Source organism: Sinocyclocheilus rhinocerous, unplaced genomic scaffold, assembly GCF_001515625.1.
Source record: "Sinocyclocheilus rhinocerous isolate Xijiao unplaced genomic scaffold, SAMN03320098_v1.1 scaffold1690, whole genome shotgun sequence".
Taxonomy (NCBI): domain Eukaryota; kingdom Metazoa; phylum Chordata; class Actinopteri; order Cypriniformes; family Cyprinidae; genus Sinocyclocheilus; species Sinocyclocheilus rhinocerous.
In genome coordinates this window covers 106841-130800 of record NW_015664228.1, presented here as the reverse complement: position 1 = coordinate 130800, position 23960 = coordinate 106841, and the positions used below count along the sequence as shown (strand labels likewise).

At 36.3% G+C, this 23960-nt stretch overlaps 2 protein-coding genes across 2 annotated transcripts; both read right to left on the bottom strand.

Annotated features, from left to right (window-relative positions):
• Positions 1-1711: 1711 nt before the first annotated feature.
• LOC107730023 (transmembrane protein 184C-like) lies at positions 1712-7049 on the bottom strand. The gene is made up of 9 exons (XM_016540770.1): positions 6944-7049; positions 6530-6660; positions 6166-6202; positions 5876-6081; positions 5197-5320; positions 4892-5004; positions 3650-3749; positions 3283-3454; positions 1712-2120 (listed from the first exon to the last, which is right to left on the bottom strand). The coding sequence occupies exons 1-9, from the start codon at positions 7046-7048 to the stop codon at positions 1855-1857; spliced, it is 1254 nt and encodes a 417-aa protein (XP_016396256.1). The 5' UTR covers position 7049; the 3' UTR covers positions 1712-1854.
• Positions 7050-13469: 6420 nt separating this feature from the next.
• Positions 13470-23811, bottom strand: ednrab (endothelin receptor type Ab). Its single transcript, XM_016540773.1, has 8 exons — positions 23736-23811; positions 20646-21105; positions 18609-18733; positions 16341-16542; positions 15225-15377; positions 15007-15140; positions 13855-13963; positions 13470-13770 (listed from the first exon to the last, which is right to left on the bottom strand). Exons 2-8 carry the CDS (start codon positions 21057-21059, stop codon positions 13627-13629), a joined length of 1281 nt encoding a protein of 426 aa, XP_016396259.1. The 5' UTR covers positions 21060-21105; positions 23736-23811; the 3' UTR covers positions 13470-13626.
• Positions 23812-23960: the final 149 nt, after the last annotated feature.

The following is a 23960-nucleotide window of genomic DNA, read 5'->3' as shown; positions in this document are numbered from 1 at the left end:
TCTATATGAAGATAAAATTGGTATAGAAGTGGAGAAAGTATTATGCTAAAATATTATGAAGACATGCACCATACATGAATTAATAAATCAGCAGATTTGATTATTTTGATTTCATGTTGACTGTAAGCACTTCACAAAAATTATTTCTGAAAATGTTTCATGTTGTATTCCACTGAATAATCAGGGGTAACATTTTTGTCCACCTGATTTATCTCAATACTGAATTGAAGCCGATGTGAGATTTAATCCACTGTGTGTTTGTTACGTGACGCTGCTTACAACATTTTCAGATCATTTTTAGATAAAACCGACACTGCAGTCACTTTAAATTCTGTCTTTTTCAGCTACAAATGCCTGAGAACTCTAGAACCAAAATCTGAAGAGAAGAATTGAATAACTCAAATGTAACTCAAAATAACATGAGCAGGATTTCAAGCCTTATTTTGCTGTGCATTTGTACATTTGAAATTTGTTAACACTAAAGCAGAAGAAGCTTTTTGAAATGTTTTATGACCTGTTATGACGTCAATGTAAAGTTTTGTACACATATTTTTACAGATCAACCAGTCACGAGGAGGACAACAGAAATATGGTTTGTTTTTAATATGAGCCTTTGTAATATTATTCTGCCCCCTGGTGGTAAATTAAAACTCCATTTGTGGTGTATACAGTATTTATATGTGTATGTGTGATATGTATTTATAATGTAAAAGAACAATATCAGCAGTTTAATGGAAAAACAATATATTCACACACATTTGAATTCCATAACATGATTATCAATATTATAAAAGCTCTTGAGCCACAACATTAAATAATTTATATATGTATACATGGCAATATATTAAACAATTTAACAGGAATCAGGCCAGCACTTTTATATTATTAGTGACTGAGTTAAAACATAACACAATGTTTACAATACTTGCACAGAATAAGAACAGGTCTGTATTTTATGGGTTTGTGTAAAGATTTTTTCACATCAAGCACACATTTTTTGGTACAAGATTTCAAAAACACAACAACTATGTTTTTATTATAGTGCCACCTAGTGTTGGGAGTTTTTGGAGTCTGGGCCTTACGGTTTCTGACACTTTTATGGCATAATAATAATGATAATAGTAATAATAATAATTAAAAATGACAAATTAATAATAAAATAATAAATTATAATATAAAAATCAGAACAGATACAGGGTTATTATTAAACTAAAACTATTAGGAACACTTGTTAAAATAAAGCAAAAATAAAATACAAATATTAGATTAAAATTTAAAGTAAACTAAAATTTGACATGTTGCTTTGGCAACTAATTGAAATTACCAACTGGAAATAAATCAAATCTAACATTGAAATAAATTTAAATTAAACAAATAGGTAGGTGTGGCTAACTCTTAACTTTTATAAAGAATATCTCTTTGGATTTGAGACTTTAGTCTTTGCAACTTTACAGATCTTCTTTATGCACCAAGAGCTTGTAACACTCCAAAGAGAAAGGAAAAAATTAAATTGCATCATATGACCCCTTTAAAATAACTACTGAAAATGACAAAAGCACATAAAATGTCTAAATATAAAAAAATGTTTTTAAAGAAAACTCAAAGTATTTAAAAATGAAAGCTAATTCAAAATATTATTGAAAACTGTATAGTATATAAATAATACTACAATAACATTGGTTCCAGTAGCTTCGTTGAATAAAATGCTGTTTTACTTCAATTCAGGTAAAGTTTTCATGGAGACTGAAATGGAGATTATTTTGAATAATTTCTGTTTGCATTATCCAGATGTGAACAGGTCTTCACTGTACGTCTGAGTGTCTTTATTATCCCGTAGCCTCACCGCACCGTTTGCTAGGACTCTGTTCCTGTGCTCTGATTGGCCGCCGCAGGCCCCGAGTCGCTGTCACTCTCCCAGGAGGAGGATGTGAAGCCGGCGGGGGCGGAGACTGAGTGGGGCGTGTCCGTGTAGCCCAGCCCCTGGTACCGCCCCTGCGGGGAGGCGGGGACTGAGTGGCGCTCGTGGGAAGTCCCAGCGAGGAGACCGGTGTGTTCACCCTGAACAACATCCGCTTCAGAGCCAAAGAACAGCTTACGGGGACGACCGAACACCGTACGGCCTGCAGAGCACACAAACCGCACAGACGTTAAATGACGAATCATGACAAAAAAAATGTTGCGTTGTGTTCCGCGATCATGAGATCACAAAAGCTGGAGACAAATTGACATAGGACAGCATATTGATACCTAGCAACTGTCTAGAAACCACTGAGAACACCCTAGCAACCACCCAGAAAACTCTACAAACTGCTTAGCAACACCCTAGCAACCACATAGCAATGCCCTAGCGACCATCAGCTGCCTTGCAACCATGGAGAACACCCTTGCATCTAGGAACACCCCAGCAACACCCTAGCAACTGCCTAGTAACCACATAGCAACACCCTAGCAACCATCAGCTGCCTTGCATCTAGGAACACCCCAGCAACACCCTAGCAACTGCCTAGTAACCACATAGCAACGCCCTAGCGACCATCAGCTGCCTTGCAAACATGGAGAACACCCTTGCAACTAGTAACACCCCAGCAACACCCTAGCAACCACCCCGAAAACTCTACAAACTGCTTAGCAACACCCTAGCAACTGCCAAGCAACCACATAGTTACGCCCTAGTGACCATCAGCTGCCTTGAAATCATGGAAAACACCCTTGCATCAAGGAACACCCCAGCAACACCCTAGCAACTGCCTAGCAACCACATAGCAACGCCCTAGCAACCATCAGCTGCCTTGCAACCATGGAGGACACCCTTGCAACTAGTAACACCCCAGCAACACCCTAGCAACCACCCAGAAGACTCTACAAACAGCTTAGCAACACCCTAGCAACGGCCAAGCAACGGCCAAGCAACCACATAGCAATGCCCTAGTGACCATCAGCTGCCTTGCAATCATGGAGAACACCCTTGCAACTAGTAACACCCTAGCAACCACCCAGGAAACCTTAGTAACTGCCTAGCACATGCTTATAATAAAAATGCCCATGTGACATTTATTAGCTATTAGCTACTTGCAAGACAGAAATTGTTGGTAATTGTGTACAGTTTTCAAAAGGAAAAAAGTTTAAATACATTTGTATTATTTAATAATTTCAATAATAATTGTATTTATATTATTACAATTTTTATTTAAAAAATATGTATAGTATAACAGTCTATATATGAATAGTTATATAAAGCTAGTAATTATAAACAGCATTAGACGTGTCCGTGATCGTTCTCACCGGCGTTGCGCACTTGCTCTGCGATGTCTGCGCGTATGTCTGAGACGTCCAGCATGGCGAGGAGCGAGTCGAAGCATGAGCCTTCATCATCCTCATGAACATACGGACGACTGCTGAAACTGTAGTGATGAGCGATTGCTGCCAGAAACATCTCCAGACAGATGATGAAGTCCTGCACACACACACACACACACACACACACATTATCACACATACACACACAATTAAACACACAGACAGTTCATCAAAAGACTAAATCATGTCCTCTTATTTCAGAAACTAACAAAATATCTCATGTCTATGACATATCCTGATGTAAAAAGCTGGATAAAGGTGTGTGTGTGTGAGAGAGAGTGTGTATGTTCACCTGTAGTCCCGTGGCTACAGCTTCCACGCTGTCCCACTCCCAAGTGTGTTTGTCTGAAATCACTCCGACCTTCACCAGCAGAGCGATCAGCACAGCCTGCCTACAACACAAAACTACACGTCACATACAACGTCCCACGCTTTATTTCTCATTCTTGCATGTTTCACCCTAGCAACCACAAAGAAACCCCTGTCTAGCAATAACCTAGCCTCCAACTAACAATCTAACAGCCATCTATTATAAATATCAACTCCACTGCAAACACTGAGAACATCCTAGCAACACCCTAGCAACCACAAAGACACCCCTGCCTAGCAATACCCTAGCCTCCCACTAACAATCTAACAACCATCTATTATACCTATAAACTCCATTGCAAACACTGAACATCATAGCAACTGCCTAACAACACCATAGCAACATCTATCACACCTATCACCTGCCTTGCAACCAACTGCCTAACAACAGCCTAGCAACCACCCAGTAAACTCTACAAATTGACTAGAAACACCCTAGCAACCGCATAGTACCACATAGCAACGCCCTAGCAACCATCTATAACACCAATCTCCTGCCTGGCAACCAACTGCCTAACAAGACCCTAACAAACACCCAACCACACAAACTGCTTAGAAGCACCCTAGCAACTGCCTAGTACTACATAGCAACGCCCTAGCAACCATCTATAACACCTATCACTTGCCTTGCAACCAACTGCCTAACAACACCCTAGCAACCATCCAGAAAATCCTACAAACTGCCTAGAAACACCCTAGCAACCACCTAGTACCACATAGCAACACCCTAGCAACCATCTGTCTTTAAATTCAGTATTATATTATACCCCCCACAGAAGACCTCGGATGATGCCAACCCTGGAACAACATACAAAACTACCAAATTTTGCTATAAGTTTAATCGCAACATATAATCATTGCAGTTAATAGTGTTCACTGTCTGTTTGATTACATGCAATTTGAAACTAACTGCATGATTCTTACTGTACATTTCCATCATAGTCACCACTAATAACCTACTCCTAAATATAATGTAGAAACTTCACATTTTCTGTAAAGCTGCTTTGTAACGATTTGTATCGTGAAAAGCGCAATAAACTTGAATTGATTTGAATTGAATTGTATATTATTATTATACTAGTTTAGTGTCACTAAACAGCTGTCAAACATCAGCTTCAGATTCTCTCCGCTGCATTAGTGAGTGTGAGTGTGAACATGAACGTACCAGAAGGACACGAAGACGACGAGTTTGACGCAGAGCAGCTTGCCGACGGGTCTCAGAGGCTTCAGCTCTTCTCTCAGCGTTCGGTAGAACAGCAACAGGCAGTACATCGCAAACTCAACACAAGACAAGCAAATCAAACCAATCTTCCTTATAGTACTTCCAGACATTTGACTACTATAGCATATAATTACTATATTACACCATTAGCATGTGTCAGTATCAGCAATGCATTGATACATTTTCTTAGTGCCACAGTCTGTGACTATAATATAAATTATATTTATAAATGAATAAATGTTGGTTACCAGCTGTGAGGCGTTGTTGACGATAATGAGGTACGTCCAGGCGTTTCTGAAGCTGAAATTACCTTCATCATAAACTCCACACAGCTGACACACACTACAGCACAGAGACAAAGAAACCGGTTGTCTGGTTATATATATATATATGTTTATCCATCAATATACATGATATTATTGTTTGTTATTGATCTAGATCAGTGGTTCTCAAAAAATCATTTAAAGGGGTCATATGATGCTTTTTTAAAGATAATTATTTTGTGTATTTGCTGTAACAGAATATGTTGACATGCTTTAATGTTCAAAAAACACATTATTTTTCAAATACTGTACATTATTGTAGGTCCTCTATGCCCCGCCTCTCTCAAACGCTTCGTTTTCTTCTCCAGATCTGATGAAGAAACAAACTCATCCTAATCTTGGATGAACTGAGGGTGAGTAAACTTTCAGCAAATGTTCATTTTTGGGTGAATTACTCGTTTGAGTCTTGGAAAAACACCCTCAAATATATGAGAAATTTGAAAAATAAATAAATAAATAAAGTTATGTCAAGATCGAAAATATTTCACCAAGTAAAAATTTGAAGGTTCAAAATAATCCCCATAAAACATAAAAACAAACCTGTGTGTGTGTGTGTGTGTGCGCGAGTGAGTGTGTGTGTATGTGTGTGTGTGTGTGTGCTCACTCTCCCATGGCCCAGGGTGGGCAGCAGCAGAAAGGGGGCAGCAGGGGTCTCTGCTCCTGCACCTCCAGCATGAGCACCAGACTGGGATACTGATTCTCCAGGAAGTTCAGCAGGAACATCAGGAAGTTGTAGATGACGTACGCCTCGTAGCATTCCCGACACGTGTCCACATAGATGGCGATCTTGGGGTATTTTAGCGCGATCCACTGCAAGACACACAAACGCAGCTGTAGGACATTGTTCTCCTGACAATAAGCAGCAGTGTCTCGGGATTCGTGTTTGTTACTCACGCTGTCTAAGCTGTATATGGGAACCATCCAGAGAATCCTGGAACAACACACACACCATTATGAGTTATTATCTGCTATTATCTGTATGTTATCTGCTGATTCTCATTTATAGGACACGTGTGTTTGTGTGTGTGTGTGTTTGTGTGAGTGTGTGTGCGTTTGTGTGTGTGCGTTTGTGTGTGAGTGAGAGTGTGTGTGTGTGTGTGTGTTTGTGTGTGTGAGTATGTGTGTGCGTGAGTATGTGTGTGTGTGAGTCTGTCAGTGTGTGTGAGTCTGTGTGCGTTTGTGTGTGTGCGTTTGTGTGTGAGTGAGTGTGTGTGTGTGTGTGTGTGTGTGTGTGTGTGTGTGTGTGTCTGTCAGATACCTGATGATGGGTTTCTGTAGCTCAGGTTGTGTGTAGTGAACCAGATGTTGTAAAATCCCCCACAGTGAAATAGGGATCGTCAAACACACAAACACACCTGCAATGAACCACGCTTTAGTGTGTGTGCCCACCTACAACAACACACACACATCAGTATAGATAGATAGAAAATAAACTATATATACAATATTTACGATAGCTAGATAGATAGATAAACTGCACAAAATACGGTATATTACAACAAATATAAATACATAATATAAACTATACACACAATATTTACAGTAAACTTGACGTGTCTATAAATCATCCTGTAGTTCATCATCCTCTAACAGAAACAGCAGCATGTTATGGTGTCAGTGTGCAGCTCTAATGAGGTTTTAATGAATTTGATGATGTTTAATGAAGCATCACCTCGGCTCTCCGCAGCTCCCACGCGCACAGCGGCAGCGCCACCGCGAGCACGACCGCGAACAGCAGCACGGCGAGCGGCCGGATCCAGCGCCGCCAGACCGGCATCTTCACCGACACCGAGCCGAGCCTCACACCGACGCGCTCGAGCGAGCCGAGGACGCTGCTCACTAACAGGGCGTGATTACCGCAGCGGCCAAATCACGAACCCTACTATTCAGAAGGCTTAGCTCATGAATATTAAACAGGAGAGGCTGACGTTGCTTGGTAACCTGCTTGGAGCGTCAGAGCACGTACAGTAATTAAATATTCATGAGCCGAACTTTATTTTCTTTTTTTTATGCTTTATTGATTAAATGCCACAAGAACATGAGGTATTACATAATCACATTATCAAATTAACATTATTAGCTTCCAGAGAAAAAAATAAATAAAAACAGGAAGAAAATTACATAAAGTTCAATGCTTTCAGAGCATTACATGTTTTCAATGCTTTTTTTTGTTTGTTTTTTGTTTGTTCTAAGAGATTTACATATAATTTAAAGTCATTTATAAAATGTGCAAAATTTGGTTTGCATTGAGCCCACGTCTTCTTATGTATATGGAATTTTCCTAACAAAATAAACAAATGTATAATATGTTGTTTTTTATAATTCAAATGTTCATTTTCTGTATAAAAAAGTACATAAAATATACAAATTTCTATCATACACTATATTTTTCTGTTCATGAGCCGAACTTTCGCGATTTACCAAACAGCCGGACAGACGTAATCTAATTAATATTCATAGCCACAGGATTCGTTCCTTGCTATGTGGGCGTTCAGTTACTAAAATTGCGTTTCAGCCAATCAGTTAGCTCTATCGGGCGGACGTCACATTACGTAATCAATATTCATGAGCTAAGCCCTCGCTGTAGTAGGATTTGTAAATTTGCGATCTTCCGTTATTAGATGTCATCTTACATGTATAAATTATGTATTTTTGTTGTTGTTGTTATTTACGTTCTATTTAGTTACAAAACTACGGGGCGCCGTTTGTAAAATAAAATGTGTAAGAAAAACTGGTCAAATTCTGTCAGATTTAACTACCAAAATAAATACATTTTGCAAGATTTACCTAAATAAGCGTTATGCTATTTTTTATTACTATATTAGGCTACTATATAAAAATAAACGCTAAATCTAGGCTAAATGTTTCATCTAAATCGAAATCTTCTATTTAAATCTAAATGTTAAATATAAATAAATCTGAAATATATGGCTCTTTATTTGCACAGAATGTTTGTCTAATTGTTTTAATCAATACATTAGATCTGACAAAATGACAATGAATGAAAAAAAAAGTAAATGGATATTTTTATTAATATTAATAATATTTAACAACCGATTACTATACTTTTCCAACACGAAACACATTCAGTAAAAAAAACGGTGGTTGTTTCGTGAGTAATTAAAACCGATCTCATGTTAGAAACTTTCCGCTTTCCACTATGGAAAGTCAATTATGTGGGAATAAAACCATAATCCTGTCTCTGAAGTTGACAGTTTCACAACCAACAGACCACACACTCTGACTTTGATAAACACACATCAAATATTTATTTACAACATCTTAAACAAAAAGGGCATTTCATTTTAAAGTCTTCTCACAGCTGTTTTCAGAGCTACTAATTTAAACAACATGGCTGTATATAAAGCAAAACAGCCATCATAGAAAGTGTTATGTGTACATATAAAGTTCGATATGTGATTTAATGTTACTTAATTCTACAGTTTCTACACTTTATAGGGAAACACTAGCCGGCGCTATAGCTGAAAAACGCCATGTAAATAAGGCCTGCGTCACGTTTACGTCGACGCGTTAACGCAGTTGAACGTAAACAATGAAAGAAAGTGGCGCGAAACTGACCCCGATTAACAAAGGGGCTAATAATGTTGATAAACCTTTCTGCTGCAAACAAGTTCATTGAGGATAAGTGATGTGAGTAAACCGCTTCATCGCCATTGTTCCCAATGTAAATGGCTGTAAATCTGACATATTTTGTTTACAGTAGTGATATGAGGAACTGAGCCTTTCGAAACTCAGTTAAACCGCTTTTTGCAAAATGATTAAGCTGTTCCGAAGAAAACGGTGTAAATGCGACGAAAACTCACTCCAAACATGCATAAAAACGCAGTTTACAAACCAACTGAAAGTGTAATCCATTCAATATTATATACTAATCATCAAATACCATCACATACAAAGTTTCTGTATAATTTTGTTACTTTTTAGGCATGTTTTATGGAGGCAAATATGTGTCGTTAACAATGTCTCCGTTATAAAACTGATTTGGGATCAGGTTAAAACCATATGTGACCCTGGACCACAAAACCAGTCATAATAAGCTTTCCATTGATGTATGGTTTGTTAGGATAGGACAATATTTGGCTGAGATACAACTATTTGAAAATCTGGAATCTGAGGGTGCAAAAAAATCTAAATATTGAGAAAATCATCTTTAAAGTTGTTCAAATGAAGTTCTTAGCAATGCATATTACTAATCAAAAATTAAGTTTTGATATATTTACGGTAGGAAATTTACAAAATATCTTCATGGAACATGATCTTTACTTAATATCCTAATGATTTTTGGCATAAAAGAAAAATTGATAATTTTGACCCATACAATGTATTGTTGGCTATTGCTACAAATATACCCCAGCGACTTAACACTGCTTTTGTGCTCCAGGGTCACTTATATGTTCGTAGATTCGCTTTCAGGCTCGTTTACTAAAAGTCACGTGACTTCGGCAGATTGATAGGCGCTCAAAACCATTTATTCAAAACCAAAATTCGTATGTAATGGCATTGGTTTAATATGTCGTGTGGTTTATGTTGAGTTCAGACAAAAGTGTTGTGTTTTTAAACCAAATGAATTCTCATCCTGTAGTGGCAAACTTTCCAACATATCACTCTTCTGCAGATCTAATATATCTGAAAACTGACCAATCACAAACGCTCTCTGGCTGTCAGTCGTTTTGCGTTTTCAGGTTTGCTGGCATCTGGTTGGCTGAGACGGCTTCGAGGGGCGGGCATTCAGAGAGGGGGCGTGGCGTTCGATGCCAGAAGGCACGTTCACATCAAGAACGATAACTAAAGCGATAACTATTTTAGCGTCCACATCAACAAACAATAACATTCTGTTTATTTTAAGCCCGTGCACGCATTAAATGTGCGAAATCTTTCGACTCTGGATTTTGATAAACTGTCAATGTTTTTATCGTTCATCAGCTTTAAAAAATCATTCAAAGAGAACGATAATGTTCCTCTTTGTCATTATCATTATAAATGTAGTTGTGGACTTCACTATTCTCATAGAATTAGAATGATTATCAAAACTTTATAATTATAGTTATCTTCTTTGCTGTGAATGAGCCTTAATTCTGTGGCTACCCAGCTAACAAAACTACATTCGAAGAACGTTTTACTAACGTTTCCAATTAAGTTATAAAGAATTTTCACTAACATTCCATTTTATAATTTTGCAAACATGTGAATGTTACTTTTGAATGTTCTCTGAAACAAGCTAGCTGTAACATCTAAAAATAGAAAAAACGTTCCATGAACATTGTAAAAATAACTTTTTTGTGCTAATGGTTTGAGAACATTGTTAGTCTAACAATTAAAAAAAAAAGTTAGATGAATGACCAACTAAAACATTTCAGAAAACACATTCAATGAATGATGTATAAATAACGTTTTCGAGTGAACGTTTTGAGAACATTATTAGTTTGTCTAACATTTAAAAAAAAAATTTTTTAGATAAATGTCCAACTAAACGTTTCAAAAAACGTTCTATGAACAATGTAAATAACGTTTCTGTGCTAAATTTTGAGAATATTATTAGTTTGTGTAACATTTAATAAAATGTTATACGAACGTCTGACTAAAACGTTTCCGTAAGTAAACGTTTTTTTTGTGCTAACATTTTGAGAATGTTATTAATTTGTCTAACATTTCAAAAAACATTAGGTGAACATTCAACTAAGACGTTTCAGAGAAAAAATTCCACGAACAATGTAAAAATAACTTTTTTGTGCTAATGTTTTGAGAACATTATAAGTTAGTCTAACAATTCAGAAAACACATTCAATGAATGATGTATAAATAACTTTTTTGAGTGAATGTTTTGAGAACATTATTAGTTTGTCTAACATTTAAATTTTTTTAGATGAATGTCCAACTAAACGTTTCCGAAAAAAAAAACATTCCATGAACAGTGTATAAATAACGTTTCTGTGCTAAATTTTGAGAATGTTATTAGTTTGTGTAACATTTTTTTTTAAAAATTTATATGAACGTCCGACTAAAACGTTTCTGAAAAAATGTTCAACGAACGATGTTTTTTTTGTGCTAACATTTTGAGAATGTTATTAGTTTATCTAACATTTCAAAAAACGTTGAATGCTCAACTAAGACGTTTCCGAAAAAAGAACTTTTTTGTGCTAATGCTTTGAGAACATTATTAGTCTAACAATTAAAAAAACGTTAGACGAATGTCCAACTAAAACATTTCAGAAAACACGTTCCGCGAACGATATGGTTTTTTTTGTGCTAACATTTTGAGAATGTTATTAGTTTGTCTAACATTTCAAAAAACGTTGAATGCTCAACTAAGACGTTTCAGAAAAAAAAACTTTTTTGTGCTAATGCTTTGAGAACATTATTAGTCTAACAATTAAAAAAAAGTTAGACAAATGTCCAACTAAAACATTTCAGAAAACACGTTCCATGAATGACGTATAAATAACGTTTTTGCGAGAATGTTTTGAGAATGTCATTAAAGACCAGATAACTTTCAATGAACATTCTATAAACGTTACTAGAAGAACGTTTGTTTATAACTTTGAGAGAACCTTTCCAGAACGTTCTGAGAACATTCCATGAACAGTGTATAAATAATGTTTCTGTGCTAAATTGAGAATATTATTAGTTTGTGTAACATTTCAAAAAACCTTGAATGCTCAACTAAGACGTTTCAGAAAAAAAAACTTTTTTGTGCTAATGTTTTGAGAACATTATTAGTCTAACAATTAAAAAAAAGTTAGCTGAATGTCCAACTAAAACGTTTTAAAAAACACGTTCCATGAATGACGTATAAATAACGTTTTTGCGAGAATGTCATTAAAGACCAGATAACTTTGAATGAACATTCTATAAACGTTACAGGAAGAACGTTTGTTTATAACTTTGAGAGAACCTTTCCAGAACGTTCTGAGAACATTCCATGAACAGTGTATAAATAACGTTTCTGTGCTAAATTTTGAGAATATTATTAGTTTGTCTAACATTTAAAAAAAAAACATTATACGAACGTCCGACTAAAACGTTTCTGAAAAAATGTTCAACGAACGATATGATGTTTTTTTTGTGCTAACATTTTGAGAATGTTATTAGTTTGTCTAACATTTCAAAAAAACGTTGAATGCTCAACTAAGACGTTTCAGAAAAAAAATTTTTTTTTGTGCTAATGCTTTGAGAACATTATTAGTCTAACAATTTAAAAAAAGTTAGACGAATGTCCAACTAAAACATTTCAGAAAACACGTTCCATGAATGACGTATAAATAACGTTTTTGCGAGAATGTTTTGAGAATGTAATTAAAGACCAGATAACTTTCAATGAACATTCTATAAACGTTACTAGAAGAACGTTTGTTTATAACTTTGAGAGAACCTTTCCAGAACGTTCTGAGAACATTCCATGAACAGTGTATAAATAAAGTTTCTGTGCTAAATTTTGAGAATATTATTAGTTTGTCTAACATTTAAAAAAAAAACATTATACGAACGTCCGACTAAAACGTTTCTGAAAAAATGTTCAACGAATGATATGATGTTATTTTTTGTGCTAACATTTTGAGAATGTTATTAGTTTGTCTAACATTTCAAAAAAACGTTGAATGCTCAACTAAGACGTTTCAGAAAAAAAAAAAAATTTTGTGCTAATGCTTTGAGAACATTATTAGTCTAACAATTAAAAAAAAGTTAGACGAATGTCCAACTAAAACATTTCAGAAAACACGTTCCATGAATGACGTATAAATAACGTTTTTGCGAGAATGTTTTGAGAATGTAATTAAAGACCAGATAACTTTCAATGAACATTCTATAAACGTTACTAGAAGAACGTTTGTTTATAACTTTGAGAGAACCTTTCCAGAACGTTCTGAGAACATTCCATGAACAGTGTATAAATAATGTTTCTGTGCTAAATTTTGAGAATGTTATTAGTTTGTGTAACATTTTTAAAAAACATTATACGCACGTCCGACTAAAACGTTTCTGAAAAAATGTTCAACGAACGATGCTTTTTTTGTGTACAAATAACGTTTTTGCGAGAACGTTTTGAGAACGTTATTAAAGACCAGATAACTTTGAATGAATGTTTTGAGAGAACTTTGAGAGAACCTTTCCAGAACGTTCTGTCAGCTGGGTAGTTTGTGAAACATCTGAAATCAGTTACAGCGCATTGAAAACGCATGTTTATGTTTACAAAATATGATGCATACACCAAAAAAGATGCACTTTCTTTGTCATAATAGTATGCACACAGTTAACCAGTGCAGTAGATATAATAATATAAATATTTATGTTGATATCTCTGTAGTCAGGGTTAAAACAGCGTGTGTGTGGTTGAGGTCAGTTGTAGCTGTCCTTGCGCAGCGCGGTCCGGTCCGATAAGCCGTTCTGATCAGGGCTCTTGTACTGGAAGCTGGTTCCGTTCAGGGGCACAACGCTGCTCAAGAGCGAGCCGGCCGGATAACACCAGCAACACAAACACGACTGACAGAGACAGAGAGACAGCAGAGATTAGATCCTCACAGCATCACTGCGCTCTGTTATCACACTCATTACAGCTCTCTGTACCCTGAAGCAGTTCTTGAACTTCTTGCTGACGAAGTAGAGGATTATGGGATTGATGCAGGAGTTGATGGTGGCCAGATTTATACTCAGGTAATCAAACACCAGCAAGAAACTGAAGACACAAAAACAACAACACAAACAGGTGAAAATCCATAAAGATAAACGTTGCAAAATTACAATACACATCAAATAATTGCATTTCTGCAGAACCAGCTACAGGAATATGTTTCTTCTAATTTCATTGATGCATTACTATAAAATATGCTATGGCTTTGTGTGTGTCAGTGTTATTATAATTAATTAAAAATAAAATCATGAAAAAAATGTTACTTGAAATAGTATTGTTTTAGTCCAAATTTAAAAGTTGTTTTATTAATACGTTTAATTTTTATTAATTTTTTATTAATACATTTGTTTTACTTGTATGTTTGTAAGTATATATTAAATGTTTTACATTTTTTAATTTTGTTACATTCATGCTCTTATAGTATTATTATAGTCCAACTTTAAAATTTAAGTTTCATTACTGTTTAAATTGTATTCATTTTTCATTAATAAAAATTGATTTGTATGTTAGTAAACATTTTTAAAGTTATTTTAACATTTTGTCATGCATTTATGAGATTGTGTTAGTCTAACTTTAAAAGTTAAGTTTTATTAATAAGTTTAATTTTTATTAATGAAAAAATTAAAATAATAATTAAATTTTTTTATTAGTTTTACTTATTTCAGTACATCAAGTTAAACTAAATGAAAATAAGAAATGTTGCCTTGGCAACTAACTGAAATAAAACAAGTGTTTGGATTTATTTATTTATTTTTATGTCAGGGGAACAAAACAGCACCTTGGTTCATTTGTATGGCTTTGAAAGTACTGTATAAATAAAGTTGAGTTGAGAAATAAAAACGATATATACGTATTTAAATTAAAAACTAATAATAACGACAAAAACACAATAATTACTTAAACTTTAACTGAAAATAAAATGAAAACATGAATTTAAAATTGTAATAAAAACTATATTAGTGTCTCAGTGATACTGCAATAACAGTGTTGTGTGTGTGTGTGTGTGTGTGTGTGTGTGAGTGAGAGAGAGAGAGTGTGTGTGTGTGAGTGAGAGAGTGTGTGTGTGTGTGTGTGTGTGTGTGTGTTACTTCAGCAGGTCGCAGCGGCCGACGTCGTTCTGAAAATAAACCATCTTCTTCAGGATGCGACTGAGATGCAGCGGAAACCAGCAGAGAGTGAAGATCAGCACCAGAGAAAACACGGCCTTCGCCACCTCACGCCTCTGCGCGCGCACACACACACACACACTCATTAGTTAACGATGGTCTCGGCTGGGTCATTCAGCGTTGAATGTTCAGTTCTTCACCTGCTTGAGGTGTTCGCTCAGAGAAAACTTTAGGCTGCCCTTCCTGTTGCTCAGCATCTCACAGGTCATGAGCGTGTAGAAGACGGCCGTACAAACCAGCGGCACGCAGAAATAAAAGCCAAACAACCACCAGACCTTCACGTCCCTGTAGAACTACACACACACACACACACACACACACACACCGCCAACACACAACAATTCCTCATTTCATAAACAAATCAAAAATATAAATGCATTAAAACATTGATGAATGTTTTAGTTACGTGAACATTTAGTTACTCGTTTTAATTATGAAAATACAGCTAACTAAAATATTTTACAAATAATATTTACTCAGTACAGCTATATAAGACATTTATATATTTAAAAAAACTATAGAACAATATAAAATCTTATGAAAGAATCTTATTTCTATATTCTTATTATATTATGTTTATATAATAAATATATTCATATAATAATAATATATGTGATGATTATATAAATATAAGTTAATTAAAAAATATACTCGCATAAATATTGTTTTATATTGATGTTATTTTATACATATATATGTGTAAATATATTTTATATAATTGTATAAAATACTAAATAAATAATTCTATATCTTCAGTCAAAATATAGAATCATATATAACGTAAAATTATATATATATATATATATATATACACACACATCTGAAATATTTTATATAATGTTATGTAATTCTATATCATATACTTATATAATCTGAATTATCTAATTATGAATGATCTATTATCTAATATAATAATTTTTTACATCTAATATATTTTATAGATCTTGTCTCTTAAAATCTCTAAAAATATTCAAAAAGAGCCTTTGAACTACTTTCTGTTTATAAATTGCCTGAAAATGTGAAAACACAGACATAACTTGAAATGCTTGTCCTTATATTGAAACTAGAATAAAAGTAGTAGACTAAGTACTGGTGGAAATGTTCTTTACATGCAGATTAGTGTCCTGGTCACACACTGCAGAACTGACTGATAATGAAGCTTTATGGAAGAGTAGTGAATCGAGTGCGATCTGAGTGTGTAGCATAACCGTTATGAAGGAACATAATTAATGTCCGTAGCTGTGGCGTGTTGTTACCGTCATGAAGGGCGTCTCTGGTTTCAGCATGCAGGTGCGGATGGTGACGTTGTTGTAGTCGAAGCTGACCATTTTGAAGCCGATGGCCTCAGGAACGGCCAGAACTACAGCCAGCAGCCAGATACACAGGATCTCCACAGCCGTGGACACAGGGATCCCCACACCCTGAACACGACTCCACGACGCGACCGCACGATACCTGCGCACACACACATACTTGCATTTGTGGTTTACAGGGACTCTCCATAGGCGTAATGGTTTTCATACTCTACAAACTATGTGCTATTGCCCTACACCTAAACCTACCCCTAAACCTACCCCTCACAGGAAACTACTGGCAACTTTTGAATTTCATAAAACACCGTTTTGTATGTTTTTTAAGCCTTTTGTTTTACGGGGACACAGGAAGTAGTACCCATGTCATTATACACATTTGTGTCCTCATAAACCATATACCATAAAACATATACCAGTACACACACTCACACACACACACGCACACGTGGTAAACACACTGACAGCTGCTGTTAGAGACCAACACACACTCGAAAGGCTAATGTTGTCAGATACTTGTTTCTTGCAAAAGCTTGGGAGTCACCCGGCTGACAGGGAACGCTCTCACAACTTTCACGAATGCTTTTTAAATGTTATATAAATGTTAGGTCAAAACTTTCTTAAAGTAATGTTCATGGAACTTTCTTATAGCTATTACAGTTTTTTTCAGCTGCTTACATTTTCAAAACTTTGCCTCTTATTTTTTTTTTTCAAAACTTTACACACAGTTGAAAAAAAGTGTAATATTTCATGTACATTCTCATAATGTTGAGAGGAAACATTCTTAGAACTTTGAACGTGCTCATGGTGTTATTTGTACTTGATGAAAGTTCTCAATGTTACAAGAAAACGTTAGATTAAACATAAATGTTACATTTTGGGTGTAAATAAAGTTAGTGGAATGTTGTAAGAAACATTTTTGTAACTTTTACATAACATTCTAATCACAACAAAAGACCTGGTCATTTGAACTTCTTTCAAAACAATGTTCCCACAACATTTTTATAACCTAAATGTGTTACCTGGGTAGACAGATGAAATTACAGCCAACAGGAAAAGTTCTCAGAACATTCTGGGAAGGTGTGTGTGAGTGGGTGTGTGTGTGTGAGTGCGTGGGGTGTGCGAGTGCGTGTGGTGTGTGTGGGTGTGTGTGAGTGCGTGGGGTGTGCGAGTGCGTGTGGTGTGTGTGGGTGTGTGTGAGTGCGTGGGGTGTGCGAGTGCGTGTGGTGTGTGTGGGTGTGTGTGAGTGCGTGGGGTGTGCGAGTGCGTGTGGTGTGTGTGGGTGTGTGTGAGTGCGTGGGGTGTGCGAGTGCGTGTGGTGTGTGTGGGTGTGTGTGAGTGCGTGGGGTGTGCGAGTGCGTGTGGTGTGTGTGGGTGTGTGTGAGTGCGTGGGGTGTGCGAGTGCGTGTGGTGTGTGTGGGTGTGTGTGAGTGCGTGGGGTGTGCGAGTGCGTGTGGTGTGTGTGGGTGTGTGTGAGTGCGTGGGGTGTGCGAGTGCGTGTGGTGTGTGTGGGTGTGTGTGAGTGCGTGGGGTGTGCGAGTGCGTGTGGTGTGTGTGGGTGTGTGTGAGTGCGTGGGGTGTGCGAGTGCGTGTGGTGTGTGTGGGTGTGTGTGAGTGCGTGGGGTGTGCGAGTGCGTGTGGTGTGTGTGGGTGTGTGTGAGTGCGTGGGGTGTGCGAGTGCGTGTGGTGTGTGTGGGTGTGTGTGAGTGCGTGGGGTGTGCGAGTGCGTGTGGTGTGTGTGGGTGTGTGTGAGTGCGTGGGGTGTGCGAGTGCGTGTGGTGTGTGTGGGTGTGTGTGAGTGCGTGGGGTGTGCGAGTGCGTGTGGTGTGTGTGGGTGTGTGTGAGTGCGTGGGGTGTGCGAGTGCGTGTGGTGTGTGTGGGTGTGTGTGAGTGCGTGGGGTGTGCGAGTGCGTGTGGTGTGTGTGGGTGTGTGTGAGTGCGTGGGGTGTGCGAGTGCGTGTGGTGTGTGTGGGTGTGTGTGAGTGCGTGGGGTGTGCGAGTGCGTGTGGTGTGTGTGGGTGTGTGTGAGTGCGTGGGGTGTGCGAGTGCGTGTGGTGTGTGTGGGTGTGTGTGAGTGCGTGGGGTGTGCGAGTGCGTGTGGTGTGTGTGGGTGTGTGTGAGTGCGTGGGGTGTGCGAGTGCGTGTGGTGTGTGTGGGTGTGTGTGTGTGAGTGTGAATGAGTGAGTGAGTGAGTGTGTGTGTGTGTGTTCCCTGTCCACACTGAGCGCACACAGATTGAGAACCGTTATTCCGACTGACGCTTTCTGTAGAAACGGCATCAGTTTGCACAGGAACAGACCGAACACACTGTCATCGAAGGGCCACCGCATCGCCAGCAGCTACAACACACACACACACAGACTGTTAAAGCATATCTTCACAACCTGTGTGATATATTTAAAGACAAACGAATGAAGCGCTTTTATCTTCATAACAGTGTGTGTGTGTGTGTTTGAGATTGAACGTGTGATGAGTGTTAGACTGATAACTGTCCCGAAATAAGTCTGTCTGACCCACTGCTGCACATGTTTACCTCAGTGCTGTTATTGTTAATTATAACTAAAGCTATTAAAACCTACTTCCATTAATTGAAATAAAGCTGAAATATTTAAAAATATTAAATTTCACATATATGATAAAATATTATTAAACAAATTTAAACAAAGTTACTTGAAATATACAAATATACTTATATTCATATATTTATTTTAAAATAAATGTATTTATACGTTATATATGTTTATATATAATTTATATATAAGACATGTAAATAAGACTATATAAATAGTACAGTATAATATATATTATTCATTATATTGTGATTATATAATAAATGTATATGATAGTATAATAATAATACTAAATAAATATTATCTATAATTATACAAATACATTTATACTGTATTTACCTTATTTAATTATATGTATTTATAATTTATGTATAATTTCTATGTAATATTTTGATATCACATATATGCATTTGTATGTATGTATGAACCAAAATAAAATTAGAAATAACTGAACTAAAATGAGTTTAATGCGGCAATAAAAAAATACTGAAATTAAAAATAAACCTAAATAGAAGCCTAGTAAAAATACTTATTATTATAATAAATATAATAATAATAATAATAAACTTACTAAAACTTAAACTAAAAATTAATTAAAATTAAAAGCCAATTTTTAAAATTATAATATGAACAATAATAATATATAAGATATACTAATATAACACTGAGACTAATATTAAATAACACTGACCTAGTTATCTGAATAATGGACCTATGAAGATAATTATATTAAGTATAGACTAATTAAAACCCAAACCCCCCTTATTTACATGATTTTTCAATCATTTTTTGAGGACGAAACCAAAAGCAAGTTTGAGCGCAAATTATAATAAACGCACAAACACGTGATCGAGTGATCTGATTGGTTCTTGACGCCTGTGTTTTACAATATAATCAAATAGAAAACAGTTATTTTAAATAGTACAAATATTTCAGAATTTTACTGTTTTTGCTGTACCTTGGATCAAATAAATGCAGGCCTGGTGAGCTTCTTTAAAAAGCATTAAAAATCTCACTATTCAAAAACCTTTGACTGGTGGTGTATAATATTAACTAAAGACTGATTAAAACCCAAAACCCTCATTATTTACATGATTGATAACTCATTTTTTGAGGATGACACCAAAAGCAAGTTTGAGCGCAAATTATCGCTAATAAACACACACACACGTGATCGAGTGATCTGATTGGTTCTTGATGCCTGTGTTTGTCAGCACTGATCACAGGAAATAAATTACATTTTACAATATATTTGTTACGATCACCGGCTGCAGTGCCCATGAGCTCACACTGTTGTCACTCCCTCAAAACTACATTCCCCATAATCCTTTGCCTGGACTTTTGTTTATTGATTGCATTCACCTGTGTCTTGTTACCCCATCAGTCTCACTCTATTTAAAGCCTGGTTTTTCTCTCATTCTTTGTTTAGTCTTGTTAATGTCACACTGCTGTTCTTAGCCCTCGGATTCTGGTTCCTTTGTCGTGGTTGTTGTTTTGCCCTGTTTGTATTTGTTTGACTGCCCTGCCCTGTGCATGACCTTATGCCTGTTTATAGACTACGGATTCTGGATTACCTTTCAATAAAGAGCTGCATTTGGATACTCAGCCTTCGTGTCTCTGTGCAGTAATCGCTAATAAACGCACACACACACACGATGGAGTGATCTGATTGGTTCGTTACCTTATAGACGTTGATGGGGATGTCGATGGCGATGTAGATGAGGTCTCCCAGCGCCAGGCTGGCGATCAGAGCGTTCGGGCCGTTCCTCATGGTCTTGTTGAGGTAGATGATCCTCAGCAGCGTGGCGTTTCCTACCATCCCCACCACAAAGATGAGGCAGGACAGAACCGTGTTGACGTATTTGAACAAGCCCTCGATGTAGGTCCTCCTCAGACACGCCGGGGGCAGCGACAGCGGCTGGACACGAACCGACCCGACAGCTCTGGGGTCAGAGATCACGCGGTTCGGAGACCGGTGACCTGAGCTGGGGTCAGCGGAGAGCTGGAAGCCATCGGATGAGTTTGATTGACAGTTTCCTCCACCAATCAGCACACAGGATACGGCGGCCATTAGCAGGATTTTGTGGGGCCGCATTGTGGATCAAAGACTCCTACTGTCAAGAGTTCGGTGGGAAGTGTCTCTACAAGATACAAACAAAGAGAAACTGTTCTGGGTTCGATACAATGCGACCTTATGGGCGGCGTCTGTGATGCGTTCACTCAAAAATCGCTTTTAGAGTCATGCAGTTCCAATGGACGTCAATGGGGCGAGACTTTAAACCTCAAAACTCGCTCTGCTTTTGAAAATTTCACCACAAGACTAGTGTGAATCAAGAACATATACAACTGCAATAAATATGTTCTTCATTAGTATTTTTGTCTTGTTTTCTAGTATAAATATCTATGCGTTTACTTGACAAGTAAAATGACTGAAAATATTATCCAGATAATTTTACCCCATTGGCAGATATTTTTACTTGTTTTAAGCAAAAACTGACAAAATTGATAATTTCAGAAAACGAGACATACCTAATATCTAATGTCATTTTACTTGTCAAGTTAATGCATATTAATTCCAGAATTTGTAGATATTTATACTACAACACAAGACAAAAATACTAAGGAAGAAAATCATTTTTTGCAGTGATAAACATGACAACTTTCATTTGATATGCGAAAAATAAAATAAATACAATAGATGTTTGCGTAGAGAAAAATCCATTCTGTTAAATAGCGAAAAAGGAAGATTTGGCTGCTTATATAATGCGCATTGCGTTTGAAAGAGCTTAAAACAAAAAGCGTTTTGTTAACGTTCCCATTAAGTTACAAAAACGTTATTCCCGTTCTTTTCAGTTTTTTAAACGGCGAGCGTTAAGGAAACGTTCAGTTGTATAATATTGCGAACATTAGGGGAATGTTACTTTTGAATGTTCTCTGAACATTTTGAAACAACTAGTATCGTTTAAAAAAAAACGTTTGAGGAACATCCAACTAAAATGTTTTAGAAACAAAATGTTCCATGCATGTGTAAATAACACTTTTGTGTTAACGTTTTGAGGACATTATTAAAGACCAGATTCCCTGCTAACAAAAATATGTTCTAAGTACGATTTGCTAACATTCCCATTAAGTTATAAAAATGTTATTTTTTAATGTTCACTGAACTAAAAAAAACAACAACTTTTTTTTTGTGAACATTAAGGGAACATTCAGAAATAACTTAATGGAAACATTAGCTAAATGTTCTTAGAGCATATTTTTGTTAACTGGGTCTTTGATAATGTTCTCTAAATGTTAGCAGAAAAAACATTATACAAAATTCTTGGAACGTTTTTGTCCCCCCTGAAACCTTTAAATAATGTTCTAATCATGACAGGAAAACTGGACATTTAAATGTTCCTAGAATGCCAAGTTGGATGTTCTTCTAACATTTTTTAAATGTTATACTTGTTTTGGAACAGTCGGAGAACATTCAAAAGTAACATTCCCGTAATGTAACATTTCATTCAGCTTTCATTCCTCTGTGCAAAATTCTAAAATGGAATGTTTTTTTTTTTTATATATAAATGTCATTTTTTAATGTATTATAAAATGCAAACACATTTAGGCTTTTGGTGCACTTGCTATAATATAACTCAGACGATGCACAAAATATAACAGCTGGTCACACATGTCAGTGATTGTGTCTCAAATGCAGCACGCTTCTCTGGAAACTTAATGGAAAGCCACAAACACACTGTTCACATCAGTTCAGCCGAATCCCATCAAACGAGCCGATTCACTTTGAACTCCAGCAGCGGCGTTCGCTTTAACACCAGATCCTGTGCTTTTCCTCTGAAACGGTAAGTCAGTCTCTAGATCTACTGAGATCTCTTAATGTCTCCGTTATTTCTCAGAGACAGCAATGAGACTAAATGGAGACTTTTGCTGAAGACTCTTCTCATCCTCAGAAGTGTCTCCTGATCACAGTAATCTCAGGTCGGTATCACTGAGACGCTATTATAGTTCTTGTTAATATTTAGAATTTGTTTTAATTTGTATTGTTTTAATAATTGTTTTAATTTTAGTTAAAGTTTTAGTGATTTTATTGCATGCTTTTGTAATATTCCTTTTTTTATGTATATATAATTTTAATTACATTTTAGTTTGTTTTAGTAATTTAGTTGCATGTTTTTGTAATTTTTAATTATTTAATAATGTGACTATATATGTGTATATATAGTTTTAGTTAAATTTTAGCTAAAGTTTTAGTAATTTTGCTGCATGTTTTTGCAATTTTGTCATTAAAAAAAATTGCTTGTATATTTTTATTAGTTTTTATTTATTTGTTTTAGTTTTAGTTTTAATTTTTTTAGTACTTTAAATAAAAATGAGAAATTAGTTGAAACATTTTTCATTCAGCTTTCATTTTTTTATAGTTAACATTTATGTAACAAAAATGTTTTTTATGGTTTTAGTTATGGTTATCAGAATAAAGATCTCATTGTCTCAATCTGTGCTCAAAACTCAAATTTCATAAATGATCTGAACTGCTATACAAATTAATTGTATAGCTCTGTACTCTTACTGTATGTCAACTAATAATTGCCTCTTTTCATTACTCTATACTCTTTACTTTATTACTTACATGTGAGACGAAGTTAAATGCTGAAAAGTGTCCTGAGAAACTCCTGAGCAGTAAAAGCGTGAGTAAACTACTACAAAAACATGATTTAGTCAGAAAGCGAAGAGACAGAAAGACGTGCTGTGACGCGCACAAACACACACTGACCTTCAGAATGACGCTGATACACTCTTCTGTCGGTCTCTGTCTCTCCTCATGGACTGAAGCTCTGTGAGCCGAAAGCGTCCCGAATCTTCAGTGACTGAATCCAGAAGAGCAGCCGGATCCGAGCAGATCTGTGTGAGTGTGTGAGAGAGGAACAGATGAGTTATCTTTGAACACCGTCCTCTCTCTCTCTCTCTCTCTCTTTCTCTCTCTCTCTCTCTCTCTCTC

What these genes read in the sequence shown, in the direction of transcription:
- LOC107730023 (XM_016540770.1), bottom strand. Translation starts at nt 7,048, where the DNA reads ATGCCGGTCTGGCGGCGCTGGATCCGGCCGCTCGCCGTGCTGCTGTTC. An exon ending in CCATATACAGCTTAGACAGC is followed by an intron (nt 6,082 to 6,165) that starts GTGAGTAACAAA and finishes TGTGTCTTGCAG; the next exon opens with TGGATCGCGCTAAAATACCC. An exon ending in CCACCCTGGGCCATGGGAGA is followed by an intron (nt 5,321 to 5,875) that starts GTGAGCACACAC and finishes ATATATAACCAG; the next exon opens with ACAACCGGTTTCTTTGTCTC.
- ednrab (XM_016540773.1), bottom strand. Translation starts at nt 21,059, where the DNA reads ATGCGGCCCCACAAAATCCTGCTAATGGCCGCCGTATCCTGTGTGCTG. An exon ending in TCCCCATCAACGTCTATAAG is followed by an intron (nt 18,734 to 20,645) that starts GTAACGAACCAA and finishes TGTGTGTTGTAG; the next exon opens with CTGCTGGCGATGCGGTGGCC. An exon ending in GGCCGCTGCGACCTGCTGAA is followed by an intron (nt 13,964 to 15,006) that starts GTAACACACACA and finishes TTGTGTCTTCAG; the next exon opens with TTTCTTGCTGGTGTTTGATT.